This window comes from Martes martes, assembly GCF_963455335.1.
Source record: "Martes martes genome assembly, chromosome: 2".
Taxonomy (NCBI): domain Eukaryota; kingdom Metazoa; phylum Chordata; class Mammalia; order Carnivora; family Mustelidae; genus Martes; species Martes martes.
The window spans coordinates 52,642,790-52,661,146 of NC_137889.1; the positions used below are offsets into that span (position 1 = coordinate 52,642,790).

The 18,357-nt window shown below is 32.3% G+C and overlaps 1 protein-coding gene across 1 annotated transcript in view; it reads left to right on the top strand.

Annotated features, from left to right (window-relative positions):
- The window catches only part of GALNTL6 (polypeptide N-acetylgalactosaminyltransferase like 6), a gene marked incomplete at both ends in the record, with an annotated part of 1,173,146 nt that overhangs the window by 528,099 nt on the left and 626,690 nt on the right, over positions 1–18,357 (top strand). The window contains one exon of the mRNA XM_080796997.1: positions 10,037–10,203. Coding sequence (XP_080653123.1) covers positions 10,037–10,203 — 167 coding nt within the window. The remainder of the gene's footprint in view (positions 1–10,036; positions 10,204–18,357) is intronic.

Here is an 18,357-nt window from a genome sequence, read left to right on the forward strand (position 1 = left end):
CATTAGATATTTAAATATTAATGAAGGAACATTATAAATATAATCACGCCAAACAGTTGATATTTAGACAAAATGTAAAATTTTCTCAAAAATCCAACTGACACTGTCACAAAATGAAGCAGAAAATCTGGATATCCCTAGAGCTGTAAAATATTTTACATTTGTAATTAAAGCCTGCTGACAGTATTCTGGTTTTTGGGTAAGTGGGAATAAGCAGATGTGATTTTCATCTCATTAAACTCGTCTCTAAAACCTAGACAGACATATGGCTCCACTGACTGACAATGTTAAAGAAAATAGCAAGAGGTGGAGGAAAGGACATGAGAATTCAAAATAGCACTAAAACAATACTAGTTCTGTGTTCCTGAAAACACGTGTGAGTGGTAAAAGCAAAAATATATTTTCTAATGTAGTTTACAATACACATAGATATGAAGACAACTGCAGCATAGAAGAGAAAGTATAAAGGGTCCTACATAATAAGAAGTAATAAGTAATAGTAGTAAGATTTCTGTATTAGGTGTGAAGTGGTAAAGTATTAAAAGTATTATAAATACACTGAAAAATATGTATTTTGTAATCCCTAAAGTAAATACTAAAATGTTATGCAAAGATATCATCAAAATCACAATGGATACATTGAAATGGAATACTAAAAAATGTATAAACAACCCAGAGAATGCAGAAAAGGTGAAATATTAGGGAGAAAAAAAAACCCTAAATAAACAGAGAACACCTAGCAATAACGGAGTACATATCTTCTGAACTATGCATAAAACATTCATCATAATAGACTGCATTCTGGGTCATAAAACACAGATACCACAAATTTTAAATACTGAAATCTTAAAAAATATAGTCTCTGACCATAACGTAATTCAATTAAAAATTAATAACAGAAAGATAAGGCATGCACCAAAATTTGTAAATCAAAAGCATGTTTTTAAGTAATCAGTGTGTACAAAGGAGGTTTCAAGGGAAATTTGAAAATATTGTGAAATAAACACAAATAAAATAAATATTAAATTTTTTTGAATATCTAAAACAACTCTTAGAATAAAAATCATTCTACTCCTCTATCATTCAGTGCTTGTAAAGAGGAAAAAAAGAAAGTCCTCAAATCAATAATTCATGATTTTACCTTAAGAAACCAGAACAAGAGGAGCAAAACAAATTTAAAGAGTAAATTTCTTTCTGTAATTGTGGAATTATCTCTATTTCCTTGAAGTTCTATTAACTCTGCTTCATATATTTGGATGCTCTTTTATTAGGTACATATATTTTGTGTAGTTATGTCCTCTGGGAGAACTGATCTCTATCATGTAATGACTTTTATATCATGGTAACATTTTTTTGCTTTGAAATCTATTTTGTTGACTAACTATAAAGCTATTTTAGCTTTCTTTTTCTTAGTATTATCATGCTCTATCTTCTGTACATTTTCTTTTAAACTTATTGCATCTTTATATTAAAAATGTGTTTGTTTGAGGCAGCAGGCAGAACTCTGAAAATCTCTCCCTTTTATGTGCATATTTAGACCATTTACATTCAATGTGATTATCGATATGGTTGGTTCAACTATACCATTTTACTATTGCTTTTCTATTTTTACTATTTAATCTTATTCTCCTGTTCTTCTGTCGGTAGCTTCTTTCAGCTTAACTACATATTTAATTATTCCATTTAATCTTTTTGGAGGGCAGAGTAAACATAACTCCTTAACTGTATTACTTTAGTGGTTGCTTTAGGGTTGATGGAATATAATATTAACTTATTATGGTCTACCTTTAAGTAATATTATATGTTTTGATTTATAGTATAAGAACCTTAGAAAAGCATGCATCCATTTCTCTCCTTCAGGCCTTTATACTACTGTTGCTATACATTTTGTTTCAACTTCTATTATAAATCTCAAAATGCATTGCTGTCATTTTTGCTGTGTGAATCAATTATCTTTTTAGATTTGAAAAATAAAATAGTCATTTTGTTGTTTACCACATAATTACATTTTCTGTTACTTTTTCTTTTTTTGTCTAGCTACAAATTTCCATTTGTATAATTTTTCTGAAGGACTTTGTGTAACATTATTTTTTGTGCAGGTTTTCTGATGAATGAGTTCATTCAATATTTATAAAAATGTTTCCATTTCACCTTCATTTTTGAGGTACATTTCATTGACTAAAGGAAAACTGTTTTTTTCTTTAATTTTTTTTTTCTGTACTTAAAAAATGTTGCTCCACTTCCTCACTATCTTGTATTATTTTTAGCAAGAAGTTTGCTACCATTCTGGTCTATGTTCCTCTGGATTTCTATATTTTTTTTTTGGCTCTTTTTAATATTGTCTCTTTATCACTGATTATAACAATTTAATTATGCCTACTTATTTTATTCTCCTGATGGTGTAATGTTAGAGATCCAAATAGTCCAGAGTCCAGTGGTCCAAGCCCTTTGAGGGCAGGTATTCAAAAGATAATTTATCTAATTTTTGTTGTTGTAGACATTTATTCATATATATTATTAAATGGTTTATTTCCAAAAATATTTACGGAGAATAGATTATACATTTCACAAAAATGTTTTAGGTAATAAAGTAACTGACTACCCCATTTAAGGATATTACAATATTTCCATAATTTAAATTGATTGGATTAATATAGAGATGTTTTAAAGGCCAAAAATAGAATGACAGTCACATTTCTAGAAGATTATGTAAGTGGAAATGAAGAATATTGGGTTCTAATTCTTTGTTTTGTGTTATCTAGCTGTATGAGTTATAAATACTTTTTAAAAATTATAAACTTTTTGGTTCAGGAATAGTGCCTCATCATTGTACCATTTCTTCACCCAGTACACTATTTTCCCAATTTGACTATAAAATAATTTATGTTTAACTTTCTAAATCTCTAAGGGTTTCAATTCCCAATTAAATAATTAAATAAAGAACTAAACTTGGTGAATTCTGAAATGTGGTTGCAGCTATGTTTCTATTGATGTGGGACCTTATATATTATAACTTTTTTTGTCTATGAAGAAATTAAAGAGACTTAGTTAAATCTTATCTAAATGGAGTCATATAAGGTAGTTTTTATTTTTCCTTTTTTTTTTAATTGAAAGAAGACAGAAGACTAAAATAGCTGTGTTCATTAGTGTTATTTGACAAATATTTCTGACCTTATAGGTCATATAGGATTGGACCTTATAGGATTGCACTTCCTGGGCCCTTGAGCTGTGTGACTAATTCTGACCAATGAGTTGTAAGCAGAAAACAGTATGTCATTTTAGAGACAGACCATTTATTTACCAGCTTGAGACCCATCAGTGCTCTCATTTACCTCTGGCAGAGTGATTAACAATGGTAAAAATGTTGGCGGGTCACACTGACTGCAGTGAGCAGAGACTTTCCTGCCAAACAGTAGTGAACAAATAGAGCAGCAAGAAAGAATATTCATTGTTTTGAGCCATTGGCATTTGAGGTTGTTTATGACCACAACATAACATTCTGACTAATGTATTTAATATAAGCAGATAGAAAAACAAACATAAAAACAAAAAATAAAGCTATACATTAGATGAACTAATGGAATGACCTATGGATTGAAATATGCAAAAATCTTCACTCAAACATTTTATTTAAATCTTGCAACCCAAAATTTGAATTTTTAAAATGTGTGTTTTGATAGTGTATCCAAAACTAAATATTTAGCCTTAAGCAGTAGGAGGGAATACCATGTGAAAATGTTGGCGTTCTGGAGCAAACAGCCAAGAAAGAATTCTTGAAGCATCTTTGGTGCAAAAAGGTGGTTCTATTAAAGCACCAGGACAGGACCCATGAGCAGAAAGAGCTACACTGGGGTCTTGAGGAGTGGCTGATTATGTACTTGCAAGTACAGAGGGGGAGGGGGTTAGGGATACTGTAAATCTCTAAGGAATTTGGAAGCAAGGTTTCCTGGACTTTGAGGGGCTGTTTTTAGGAAAAGGTCTGTTTACTACTGTCTAGTAAAACCTCAGTCATGAGACCTTTCAGATGTATAGCAGGAGGCCATATGCTTGGAGGATGATTGCTAACACGTATCTTGGGGGGTGGGTGGAGTTAGAGATAAAGGAAGCTTCCAAAGGAATATTTATATATTAAAGGAGACTTACAGATCCTGGAGGTTGGGCTAATGTTAAGCTAAGATTGACTTTTGACATTAACAAACTATTAATATCGCAGTAGTTGAGTTCATAGAGGAAGGTCACTCTGCCTGTCTCAAGGACTTGTCAATGGGCTGTAAGTAAGGAAATTTATTTTTTTTCTTTGCTTTTGTTCTCCACATCAGAATGTTTAGGTGATGGTGAGGAGAATGTGAAGGTCTTAAGAACCACAGTAAAAATGTTGACATGTATTGCATGAATAATAAAATAACATTTAAATATGTATTATATATTTAATATAATATATTAAATATATATGTGATATATATATATATATATCACTAGCAAGCCTGGTATTTATTTTATATATCTGAATTAAAATTTATTGTTTGGCCTGTTGCTATTGTTGAAATAATAACTTTTTTTTGGTGAAACCAATGAAATTATAAGACAAATTAATGTAAGTATGTAATTAATTATAAGACAATTAATGTAAGTATGAAAGCAATGACATATTTCAAATAAACAATGCTGTAAACTAAAAATCATTTTTAAATCTCTCGGTTTAACAAATATCAATAAGGAATATTAGAAAATGTGTATTTTGTTCTGAGAAAACACAGAAGAGTATGATAAATTTTCCATTTGTTTTCACCAATAGGAATAGTTTGGCAAAATATTTATAGATTATATTTTGTTAGCTTTTTAAAGTATCTTCATGATTTGTCATTTCTCTCAAGTAACTTTTTAGAGAATTTAAACTATTTTGTCTCTGGTACATTTAAAATTTGAAGAGTGTTTTTGCCATTCATTTAGATAAATTGTTACTTAACAAAAAGATGTTATGTAACATCTCTTACTTAACTTAATGGCTCATCTCTAAGACATTCTTAAACTCCAAGTTAATTTTATGCAAATGCCTATTTAAAATAGCACCGCAATATGAAATGCAATAATTACAGGCATTTTCATCCATATTCCTATAAGTTTAATGTAACAAATGTTTTAATTGGTCCCTATTTACTCCTTGTGAATTTGCTACCCATCTGTAACCATAAACATATAAATTGTTTGACTTTTTTTTTGCTTATTTCTTCAACACATTTCCATATTACCATATTGTCTTCATATTTAACATACTTCCATTCTGCACCTAACTTGAGATTAAGCCTAAAATACACAGGTTGCAAATTCTTAATAAAGCCCTGGATAGGCTTCAGTATTTCTAGTAATACTAAAAAGCAGTCATCTGGAGCCCAACTCCTAGAATCCGGTGGCTGAGGTTGGGAGTGAATTCACTTTTCTCTGGAGCGGGTTAAGTACTAGAATGACTAAATATAATTCAATCAGATTAAACCCTGTCACAAAGTGGCTGGTTTTCCTTTGAGTAAAAAATCAGATCAGCATCCTTATTATCTTTTGCCGAAACTATTACAGTATCCAATCTTTTTGTCTCATGTCTGCTGTCTCCATTGTCTGTCCTGGTACCAGAGGAATATGGAAACATGATTCAGTTTTCCTCATCACTAACAACATGTGAAATATTTCACGTTGACTTCAGGCGAACATCCAAATTCCTTAGCATCACTTTAAAGATGCTCCCTGATCTATTCTTAACAGACAGACTCATCTATAAAAATTTCCCTAATTCTTTCAGACAAAGTTAGTCATACTTCCTTTGGGCTCTGATTGTTGCATGCCATCTTTTATGTCACTTGTCTCATTTGAGTCAAATCATTTTATATATCTGCCTACTGGTCTGTGAAACCTTAAGGGAAGAAACTATAATGTATTCATCTTCATATCCTAAGTGTCTCTCACTTTCCCTCGTGCAATCCCTGTCTCCCCTAATTTCCTCCCTCCTTCCATAAAGGACTTGACAGGTCAAATAATAACAATTAAAAAGCAATAAGAGCAATAACAATAATGGCAGTATTTATCAAACCCTTGCTATGATCAGATATGCTGCTGTACTAAGTTCCTTGCATGGATTATGTAACTTAATTCTCATGGACACATTATGAAGGTTATTTTTAATTTAATTATTTAATTTAATCTAATTTATTTATATATTTTTGCCCGTGCGTTGCCCCACATGAGAGAATTGGTTTTATAGAAGTTGAATAACCTGCCCATTGTCACGCAGATGTAAGTGGCAAAGCCCTCATGTGAACCTAGACAGTCTGATGTATAAAGTATGATTTTTCAATATTTGAGAAATGATTATCAGCACAAGATAGAGAGTTTTCCATGTTGGTCTGATTGAAAAAAAAATTATACACGTTCATGGAAAGAAGGGAACTTTACTACTAACAGTCTGCTGATTAGGATAAGGCTATTTTTATAGGTACACTGTGTCAAGTCTTGATAGCTGTATTTCATAGGCACAGAGAAAGCTCTGAGCAGAGCATCAGAAATTAAGAAGTTGAAAGAAATAAAACCTCTCTTACAAATTAATGGCTTATATGAAAATATGGGTTATATGAAAAATGGCTTGTGTGAAAATATTTAAAAAAACTTATTTTTAAATATCTCCAGGTGTAACAAACTGAAAGCTTCATAATGCAATAAAATAATACTTCTTAAGTAATTCTGACTATCACTTTATATTGAAGAGACTGTTTTTGACAAGTACAGCATAACTTATATGCCTATGTCTCAGAACAGATTCCCTTAGAAACAGACCTTGAGACAAAAATTTGACTGTAGTAATTTTGAGGAGGAATCACAGAAAGTACCTGGGGAGGCTGGATGAGGAAGTAAGACAGGAAAGGAAAAAAGCCAATAAAAGATAAACTGTAAAAACCTTGTCTCTGTGGGCAACTGAGGCTCCGTCTTGCTGGGAAACTCAGGTACATAATATAGAAAACACCTCAGAGTTACCTCACCAGAGGACTGTTTATTCTCCAACTTCCCTCCTTCGTTGGTTGAAACGTGCTCCTGGGCATTAATTTCCCCCAAAACTTCTCATCTGCTTTTGTTCAGAGATGAGAGAAAGCACTTGGTTGGCAATCTGCAGGTATTTATAAAGGATCCTCTTGGCATGTACTGGGCTGGTGAACGCTAAGGAACTCTTGGTGGTCCACTGGCCCCATCTGCTATCACCTGTCACTCACACGTATGTCCCTCCAGTAAAGCAGATCTTTTCTTGAGCCATAGATACAGAAATGCGTACATACATAGACAAATAGATGTGCATACCATATATGTAATTGCCATGTTCAACAGGATATTGGACACTTGAACCTCAGCATGGTCAGAATTCAACTCATCTTCACCTTCAAGCCTTTTACCCTTGCAATGTGCCCTTCATGTAAGTGTGTATTTTATAAGATCACCTGTCCCTGTCCAAAACATGGGAGTCCTCCTAAAACTACTTCTCCCAGACAGTTACCAAGTTGTATCAGCTATATTCCTAAATATATGTTGAGGAAAACCTTCAGCTCTCCCTTGAATTTCTGCAGCACTTTCCAAATTTAAGTTTAAAATTGTAACTCTCTATTCTGTATCCCCTATTATAATTGTAAATGTCTTGAAGTCAGGGATTAGGTTTTGCTGAATGTTTCTTCTCCATTTTGGATTCTGGCTTATATCAAACCTCAGTAGATCATTGTAACATAAGTGAATGAATGAGTAGAAGAGATCTTTTCACATCTTATGTGTGGTAAAAGTTTGAGCTCACAGAGATAGAAATCAATGAATACGCTTTTATGAAGGAAAGCCTTATTTGCATAGGATCAGTCTTGCATTTTTTTGTGTCTGCCTATTTTCTGAGTAGATTAGTACAGAGCTGTTAAACATCACTATTGATTGCTTCTAGGGTATTGCTCTGAATACAATGCTTATTTAATTAATAAGCAAGTGATATGTGCATTGTCTCATCTTAATGTTTGAAAAATAATTTGGCTTTTGGGGAATATCAGTTGCATTCCCAGTTGCACTGTTAGGTATGATGATTTGCACAAATAGGTACAATTATCCTGAATAGTGATGTAGTGAAGCACAATTATCTGGGCCTTTGGCTTTGTTGAGAAGAATGGATGGCTCTGCATGATTATAATTAGGTGTATTTAATTACTTGGGCATTCTTTTCCAGACTTGTGCATTATATGTGAAAACATTCGTCTCACAATATTTCCTTAGAAATCACTCACAGATCTGTTTCATACGCTATTATATTTTTTAACCATTCTGTGTTATCTTAAAGTGAATTTAAGAATTTTTTTCTAGCATTTAATGCCCATTTCATGGTATGACTTAGATGTTATTTCCAATTCTTTTCATCATATTTAAAAACATCAAAATCTACTTGTTTTATAGGTATTGTTACAAATAACAAATTCTGAGATTAAATAATCAAAATAAATGGACAAAATAAAAAAAGAAATATTTATATTTGTAGATTTATATATAGATTCAAATTATTTATCTAAAATATTTAATTTTGCTTTCTAAGATAATTTTATTGGCTTTAATTGCATTGTCTTGTTTTCTTTTTTTTTTTTTTTTTTTTAAGATTTTACTTATTCATTTGACAGACAGAGATCACAAGTAGGCAGAGAGGCAGCAGAGAGCCTGATGCGGGACTGGATCCCAGGACCCTGGGATCATGACCTGAGCCAAAGGCAGAGGATTTAACCCACTGAGCCACCCAGGCGCCCCATGTTTTCCCAAGTTGTAAGGCAACTTTTGTTGTAGATCCACAGTAATATTTAATATATCCTATTGAGATCATAGTAAAATGAAGTATTGAAATGACCGAGGAAAATATTTTAAGTAATGTTTTAAATATTCTGGTGCATTTCTCTACGTATTGGTATACTCTATGCACACTTCACATCATGCTATGGTTTGTTTCCTCATCTAGACTATATAGTAGCCAGTATCTTGACAAAAGCTAAAGCATTAGATGTTTCTGCATTTATGAAACTGTCTAATTCTAGACTGTTACTCTGTTTTTTGTTTTCAAGTTATCCATATCAGGAAAATCATTGAATTTAATAATTGATTGAAATTTTACTCTATTTTAGTTTTAAGTAACTCAGTGATTTCACAAACTTAAGTGCATTCATCATCCTCAATAAAGCTTGGTCAACTTGCTGAACTAGGAAGTAAATGAGATCTGGGACCAGGTTCCTGCTCTTGCGTGGCTTGAGAACTAATTAAATAAAGCATAAGTATGCAAAAATAACAATTACACATAGTAAATTGTTCTTAACTGTGCCAAAGGTTAAAGCCTATGTTCTTTTTGGTATCTTAGATTTTTTTTTCATAATGAATAAAGCAACATGGAATTCCTAGTTATAATTTCCGCTAGAAATGTGGTAATGTCTGCGTTCAGATCTTAATGTAACCTTATTATGTGGTTGTATCAGTATATGCTTATTTAAGATTAACTCTTCATTTATTTCATTGTAAAACTGTGTTTTTCCCCATAGAGCTCAAATATTGTCCAGCCATTGAAACACACCGCAACCCAAACTGATTAACTAAGCATAATTATTACAGTTGGATTTCCAGAACTTCCCAGGAAACCCATTTAAACCTTAACCATGTGCTAAGTGGGAACAATTTTAACGCATAAAATTTGTTCTTCTCACTATTAGGTAACGTTAGGAAAAGTTTACATCAACAAGAACATGTTTCAGTGCTCTTCTTACCTAGTATCCGAGTCCTTCATACAAAAAAGGATAATTATCTTATTAAGAGTGCATGTAAAAGGGATCATTAATGAATTCCATGAATGAACTGAGTGAGTATTATGGTGTACAAGCACTGGTTGGTAAAGTAGTAGACAAAGTCTACTTTTCACACATGTTTGATAACAGTGAGTAAATAGCAGTATAAGATAAGCTATAGTTTTGCATTTGACATTGCTTTTTTCTTCTTCTATCGTCTCTAGTTGTAAGCACAAGATGTACCTGGAAAGACTGCCAAATACCAGCATCATTATCCCATTTCATAATGAAGGTTGGACTTCACTCCTGCGTACCATCCACAGTATAATTAACCGAACCCCAGAGACTCTGATAGCAGAAATCATTCTGGTAGATGACTTCAGTGATAGAGGTAAGATACAGTTAATAATATTTTATCTGCTACTGTTATTACCTACATAATCATTAGAGGCTTAAAAAAAGTCAGAAGATTATTGCGATGTTTCTTTCTGATTCTATCTGAAAGGTAATTATGAAGTTTTGACTATGCTGTGATTTCATAAAATGTTGGCCAAATTCAAAAGAAACTGAATGAGAAGGTATTGGTGGTGTTTGGGAAACTATAAGAAATTTGCATTACATTTCTGTTATAAATTAGACAGGTGTTGGCAAAATGTCTCAAATTCTATTTTCAGCTTTAGGACAAACACTGCAAAATATGTTATTGTAAGTACATATGAATGGGGAAATATTCCAATGGATTTATAAAATCTGTTCCTGTTTCTGAAAGGCATCTGCTTTATTATTTACCAGTATGACACATTTTCTAGGCTATGTGTGTGTTACTTCATAAATACTAGAAATAGTAAGTAATACAAATATTTTTACTTAGCAATTCTGGCTATTTTATCATATTTGAACAATAACTAAAAAGTCCAAAATGTATCAAAAAATTTGATAATTTGACATAAGCTTTATTTCTACCATTCTGAAAAAACATGGTATGGTTTATAAAAGACGGGGGAATAAATTTATAGAAAGTTTCCTGAGATTAGGACTTCACTCACCATCTCTGGCCTGAATGTGAGAATTGTTAATTCTGCGGGAAAGGTAGTTTTTCTTTTTGGGCAGATGTGAATGGACAGGAGGAAACATTTCCTAATGATGTTCATCTACTTGGGAATACAGTGTTCTACATTATATTTCATTGCATGAAGGAGCTCTGCTAACCTGTACTGTGTATCTGTAAAAAATAATGGCAGTTAAAGAGTTTAATTGCATATTATCTTTATGCATCTTGAAATCAAATGGGTTAATTGAAGCTTTGGAAATTTCATACACAACAAAAATGTCAGCTTCTTCATAGTCTCCAAAGATAGTGTCAAAGCAAAACTGTTGAGTGTGTTAATCTTAAGGTTTCTTTAACAGAGTTCCAGTCTTTAATGATATACTTCAAATAATTATTCATGGTTTACCTAATATTAATATGTCTTGAAGTTTATATGACAAAATGAGGTTGTCTAACATCATTCCATTAAAATAATAAACTACCAGTTTGGTAATTTAGGTTGATTTCAAAGCAGTTTTTGCCTTGCATTGCTTAGGTAGATATGCACTCAGTACTACTCAGGAGTGCAAGCTGGTATCTAAAACTGAAATTTATTACTTAAAAATTTATTTAAATAGCACATTGATGTCTTTTTTATTCTAATCAAGGCTAATATTTCAAGGTAGTCATTATACCTTGGGCTAAAAATAAGCATTTTAATGCATTAAAGCTGAAACTTTAAACTTGGCTTTTAAATAAAAGAATGAGAAGGGGAAATAAAGATCTGGGCCTGAATATCACCAAAAAAAAGGTCTTTTGTGGTTGACTGGTACTAAGGGATATAAGATAGTGTATTTGTGGAGCATTTTCTACATAATTAACTTTGTCTTAGTAAACTGTTCATTACAGCAGAATTTTGACCAGGGGATAATATAGTAGGAAGCACTTGGTAGCAGAAAATTGTGTTTTATAGAGCATTTTTTGCTGAATATTTCTCAGAGACATTTTTCACTTAAACATCTTTAAAGAGGGAGAAAGTAGTGGCATCCACATTTGTCTTGACTTCAAATCACTGTCATCTTTTGCACAGTAGCTACTTTGATGGACTATCTTTCTGTATATAATGTTACCCGGGAACAAAATGATAGAAGACTGTCAATGCGATTAGTGTAAGAGAAGTAGGACAACAGAAAAAGGATTATTCGGGATAGTAATGGTGATTTTGACTTTTCTATTAGACATTTTTAAGGATAAAAATGACTTTTAAAATTTTGGTAAGTCTTTAATTTAGAGATTCTATTCCTATGAACTATCAAGTTGAATATATTATTTTATGAACATTAAACTTTCAAAAGGTTGAAAGTTTTTGAATATTGCTTCTCATTATGTTAACCTATTGATATGTGTAAAAATAAACTTTAGAAGAAATAAGTGATAAAAATAGTTTTATAATCTTTTAGAATATGTCATAATTCTAAAGTTGCAAGAAATAGGAAAGATTGTTCTTCCAGATTTTTGTTTCAGATTTTTAAAATCTCATCTGATGGAATATGAGGGGTTATGTGGACCTAGGAAGCATCAGTCCTGCTTTCTGAATTATGGGAAATACAGAACATTAACATGATGAATACAAGTTAGAATGCCAACACCAACAACTAACTGTATGACATCAGGTTAATGAATTCTGTGTCTCAATCTTTTTTTTTTTTTTAATCAAAATGGAGATAAGTCCTTAGTTATCTAAGTAACTCCTCAAAGAGAGGTCAGGATGGAAAGCTGCCTTGGATCGCTGAGCGAATGGTGCACTGCAAAAGAGAGTATTTGCTCTCAACTATGATTTCTACTCCTCAAATATTCCCCTACTGCTATAATATAAATGGTCTCCATACTTTTTTGTGGGAATCCTCTCAATTTAATCAAATATATTTCACAAGAATTTCTATCTTATATCTATCTATCTCTCTATCATCTACCTATCATCTATCCTCTCCAGAACCAACAGAAGTCAGAGGGCATGTGAAGACCAATTGTGGTGATTCATAACACATTAGAAAAATTAAGACCTCTTTGACATTTAAAAAATCAAATTTTACCAATAAGCAAGTAAACTACTACAGATGTGGAAGAAAAATTACATTCTAGAGGTTCATCAAAAGGAGAATAAAAAGAACGTATTACCTCCTTATATCACATGAGGGGCCTTACATGAGTGTTTATCAAAATTCTTTTCAAATTTCTTTTCTCCATTATAAGAGAAGGAAGATATCTTAGAACATCTCTTATTTACAGAGACTCTAAGAGAAGGTTTAGTTACTCCTTTTTATTCTGATATTATCTCTACACATGCTGTCAAAATTATTATACTTTAAAGTATATTTATACATTTTTTGGACAACCCAGAAATTGTAAGCCTGCAACATGTAGGGTCTTTTTCACCAATTCTCTAAAAATCAAACTAAGTAGGTCAGACAAAATTTAAAGTATAGGAAGATAGTTTTGTCTTGTTTTGTTTTGTTTGCTTCCTTTAGGAAATTATTTCTGAAATGTTACACTTTATTTTCAGAAATATATTCCAATTTAAGGTGTGGTCAATATTCATCTAAACACCTTTACATTAGAGCTTTTCTGGATATTCTGCAATGTCCTTTTGCCAAAGGCAATAAAATTTTGACAAGACTAAATTAAATATTACTGCCTTATATTTTATATCCTCTAGGTCAATAAAATAGCTACATATGCAAAGAAAGAAAAAAGAAAAAAAAAAGGAAGAGCCAACATGTTAGCTGTTTTAATAGCATCAGTTTAATATCACTTGGAATTCAGAGTTCCCCAAAAATGTAAACCCTCTAGTAATTGGCAAATTGTGTAGTAGTTGTTTTCATAGCAATAGAGAAAAAATGCTAAAATATTTCATAATTATAGAATAATTTTGAATACTACAAAGTGATTTTTAAAAATCTGCTTGAGTAGGGTTGACCCAGTTATAAAGAAAAAGCAAAATGAAACAAAACAAAGCAAAAAACAAAAACCCCACAGGTGCATGCCCTCTCCAGCAGTTTCTCAGTTTAGATATTCTTCCTAAAGCAAGCTTGGTAAACAGAATGTTTTAGCCTCCCATCAGAAGCCCTCTGTCTCCAGAAACATGAAGGTACAAGCCTGCAGGTAAGTTTTCAAGAACAACACTGTTTTTGCTACCTGAAGCTTACCAAAGTTAGTGAATGTGATTATTTTTTTCCAGTAAGCTCTCAGAAATACATTTAACAACTTAACTTGAGGCCTATAACAAGGCTTCATGATGACTTTAAAGCAGGACTAATCCTAGGCTTATCTCCAAATTCCAGGCAACCTTAACAGCATCCACATGGAAAATGTTGAAATGTGTGAAATAAGCTGGGGCTTAACCTCACAGATAGGGCATATTTGAACCTGACAATTCTCTAAACTTTGTGTGCTTAGATGAATCCAAGTTCACATTAGGATAGTCACAGGAGAGTTGCTGACACCCTGCCCTTAATGCAAATATGATGTTACAACAGTTGCAAACAGATGCAAAACAGGTGCACACACACTCAAAGCAGGTGCACACTCTCTCTCTTGCCCCTGCTTGTTCCAAAGTGCCTGGTTAGAAAGGGTTGGAGTTGAGTATTTCGGTTTCAAAAAGACCTGTTACGCTCCATGTACAAGTTAGAGGGAAAATCAGAGACTAGAAACTATCCTCCCAACCTAGCAAAGCCAACAACTTCGAAGAAATCCAGGGTACCTTTCTGCGGGTAGTGTAAATCCTTTTGTCCCAGTATGTGGTCCACGGACCAGAAACATCAGCACCACGTTGAAGCTTATTAGAAATGCGGAATCTCAGGCCACATCCATATGTATCAGAATCGTTATGTCAACATGATCCTTGTGTACTTTTTAATGCGAATCAAAGCTTCAGAGGAACTTTCATGTATTTCAAAATTGGGGTTCAAGTCATATGAGTAGTATGAATGTGTAAATAGTATAATTTTTTAAATTTCCTGTTTTTTGTGTATATTATTATAAATAAATTTTTCTATCTGTTTTTATTGTTTAGTGTGCAATTGATATTGGGTTTATAAATCATTAAGGAAAGTTTGGGATGGAAGTCCGATAGCATTATTTCCACATTATTTTAGATATTAGTTTTACATTTATCATTACATTTCTTTGATAGATTTTGGCATTTTCCACAAATTTGTAGACATTTGCTCTGCCTTCTGATGAATTCATTTTATAGCATTTTATGTTTAATTTCAAGTTATTACCATTATTCCCTCTCTTGCCAATTTTCCTTCTTTTCCTAACATCTATTTTGTTTTGGAATCATTCAATAATTCCCATGCCAAGTTCAGGAAATAGAAAAGAAAAATATATATATATATATATTTATTCATATAGAAGAATATATATATTATTTATATAGAAAAATATATATGATCAACCAGTAGCAAAGCAATTGCTGTAAAGATCCACATCACCGTAAAAATCTCCAATTCTTTGTTTATGTGTCTTTAAGGTGGTGTGAATATTTTAAATCACTTCACAAATGGTAATGATGAGTCTTGAATTTGGTTCTATTTTACTCAAGTAGTCTCCAAGTGTGCATTAAGGAAAGTTTCCCTAAGCAGACAAATCAGTTAACACACATTTTACAACTATTCGAAGTTGAAAGATATCAGTGTGAAAAGGTCATAAAATAGATAGAGAATGATAGTGCATTTCTATTTTATATGATAAAATACTAACACTAAAGTGCATATAAAGATTCTGAGATGACAGTCAACAAAAATGTTTTAGGGCTGGTGTTCCATCAGATATTCCACTAGACTATGAGACATGCAATTTTTATATCTCAGATTTATTGAGAGTGAGTCACTGTGATGAATCTTGGAATTGTTTAGATTTGATATTCATATTTTAAATTGTAAGGATAATTGCACTTTAAAAGAAAAATACAATATTAAATATTAATAAGGAGCAGGAACTAAGAAATGTTGTAAAATATAACTGTATATTTTTCTGTTTAGAAATTTAGCATCAACTGCTAACGAACTGAAAGAAAGCCATTCTGATTTCTGATGATAAATTTAAAGATCATGTTGCATTATGGTGAAGTGTATAATTTTAATAAGGTAGTTCCATTTTACCAGTGAGTTTAGCGTTTGTGGTTGAAAGGGAGTCAAAACAGAGTGGCACCGTATCCTAGGGTCATAAATACGAATGTCAAACAGCAATGTGTTCTCAAGGTCAGAGGAAGATGAGCTTCTAACCTACAAGGGTAAATTTGGGAAGTTACAAAATACAAAATTAACTCATAAAAAAATCTTTTTGTGTTCATAAAATATGAGTGTTACTCTTCAGTGGCAGAATATGCTTTGATAGAATCTATGTCAGAAGGCAAAATGCTTTTGGGGTTTCTATCTCTCTACTTTTAAATTAAAAATCCAATCTCACATGATGTCCACGTCTACATAAACAGTTTATCTGACAAAGCTAATGAGAATTACATATTCTTGTTGAGCTTCACCTTTGCCTAAATGTTTAAAGTAGCATTTTGGGTGTCCTTTTTCTTCTGTATAGCAAATGTGAATAAACTCTCCAGTTTTCAGGAACGTTACTGAGGGTTATACACACATTTACAGTCCTCACGATTACTACTAGAATCCGTTATTTGTTCTCGTAGAAGCCTATTTTAAGTAGGTGCTTATTTTGCAGACTTAAATAAAGGACCTTGACATACTCTAAAGGCATATCTTATTCTTAATGAATTGTTGTATGAATTAGCCTTTATAACACTGGCCCTGGTAGGTTCGGAGCACTGCAAAAGATTCTTATGGGGTCTCTATTCTTCTGTCCTCCAAGGAAAGTCATGGTATATCTAAATTTGATTAAATTAATTTCAGTTTCAGCAGGATTTATATTTAATTTACAAAGGTATGCTTGTGGAAACTTCCATTCAAATAGATACTTTATGTCGTTAGTTTTAACAAAAACTATTATTAAAATGTTCCACTGTAGAATGTGAGAATATATTTTACGAGCATGTAGTCATCAGAATGAAACACATTTAGGCTAATTTGAAACACAAAAATAAGTGTTTTGGAAAACATATAGTAGAAAGAAGAGGTACAACCTAAGTTTCATTGTCTGGTTGTACTATATGATAGAGATCACATATAATATTAGAAAAAATTTCACACCTGAAAATTTTGTTATTGCTTTCTTTCCTTTTGTCATTAAAAATATTTTGTGTACTTAAATGAATAGGCTAAACAAATTAAAACTATGGCCATACCATACCATACCATACCATACCATACCATACCTCTGTTGTGAGATGTCTTTTAAAATACCCCTATAGAGTAGTTAGTCAGTTGGGGGGGAGGGGATGGGAAATAAGTACTTACATTTTCTTGATGAGTCTCTCTTAAGGTTTTTTAAGAATATATTTATTTGAAAAGGTGATAAGGCTCAGCTACCTGTCATTTTCTAACTATCATTTTGTTCTCTTGCAGTTTTGTTCTCTTCTTAAATATTATTTTGAAGCATATGAAATTGTCAGTTTTTTGTAGGACATTAAGTGGCTGAGTGACAATTTTTACATATTTCATCCTTAGTAACTAAGCATCTTAAAACTTATCTATCTCCGATTGAACGATTACATAGGGCTCATGTTTGAAATCAGTGCTTTTGATGGTAGAGGATGGCAACTCCCATCACCAGGTTCTGGATAAGCCGATCTGCTTTTTCTGGAAGAAAACGCCACATGGTTGAATTAATCTGGGGTTGGCAAAGAAAGAGATGCTTCTTTTCAAAGCAAAACTGTTACAGCTCGCCGATGTCACAAAGGCATGACTTCCTCAAGAAAAATAAATTGTGCAATTCATTTTATGGCAGATTAAATCCCATTTATTTTCCATGCAGACAGCTGTTTTGAGTAGGATGTCAGTTGTATGAAACCATTTTATGGATGTTGGGCTTCAGATCTTGGGCAGACATAACTTTCTCTGATGAAATAAATGGTTATGTTTTATGATTATTCCTCTTGTCAGCAAATGTCAGTTGGTGAGTTTTAATAATACAGTGTTCAGTATTTCAAGCAGCTCTTTTTGATGTCTAAATATCCATCTGCTCTTAATTTTTAAAAAAATCACTGCATTGACACAATGCAAAAAAGCACAAATATTTCCTCCTGTCAACCTTAAAAATAAAATAATCAGTTACTTTTCTAACAAAATGAGTTATTTGGGAATAGCAAGAGAATTACAATTCAGGACAACTATGGTAAACCATAGGCAACTCTGAAGAGACAAAAGGAAGGTCAGTCTTTATTAGGTTTTAGGAGGAAACTGAGGTTGGTTGTTTTAAACAAAAGTTCACTGGAGAGAAACAAAGAGTTTGTGTTCGTGGTGTTTTCTCATTGGCTGTAAGTGTGGTTATTGGGTTGTTGCTGAGGCATTTAGAGATATTCTTTCTTTTTCTTAAAAGCAGGAAATGAAA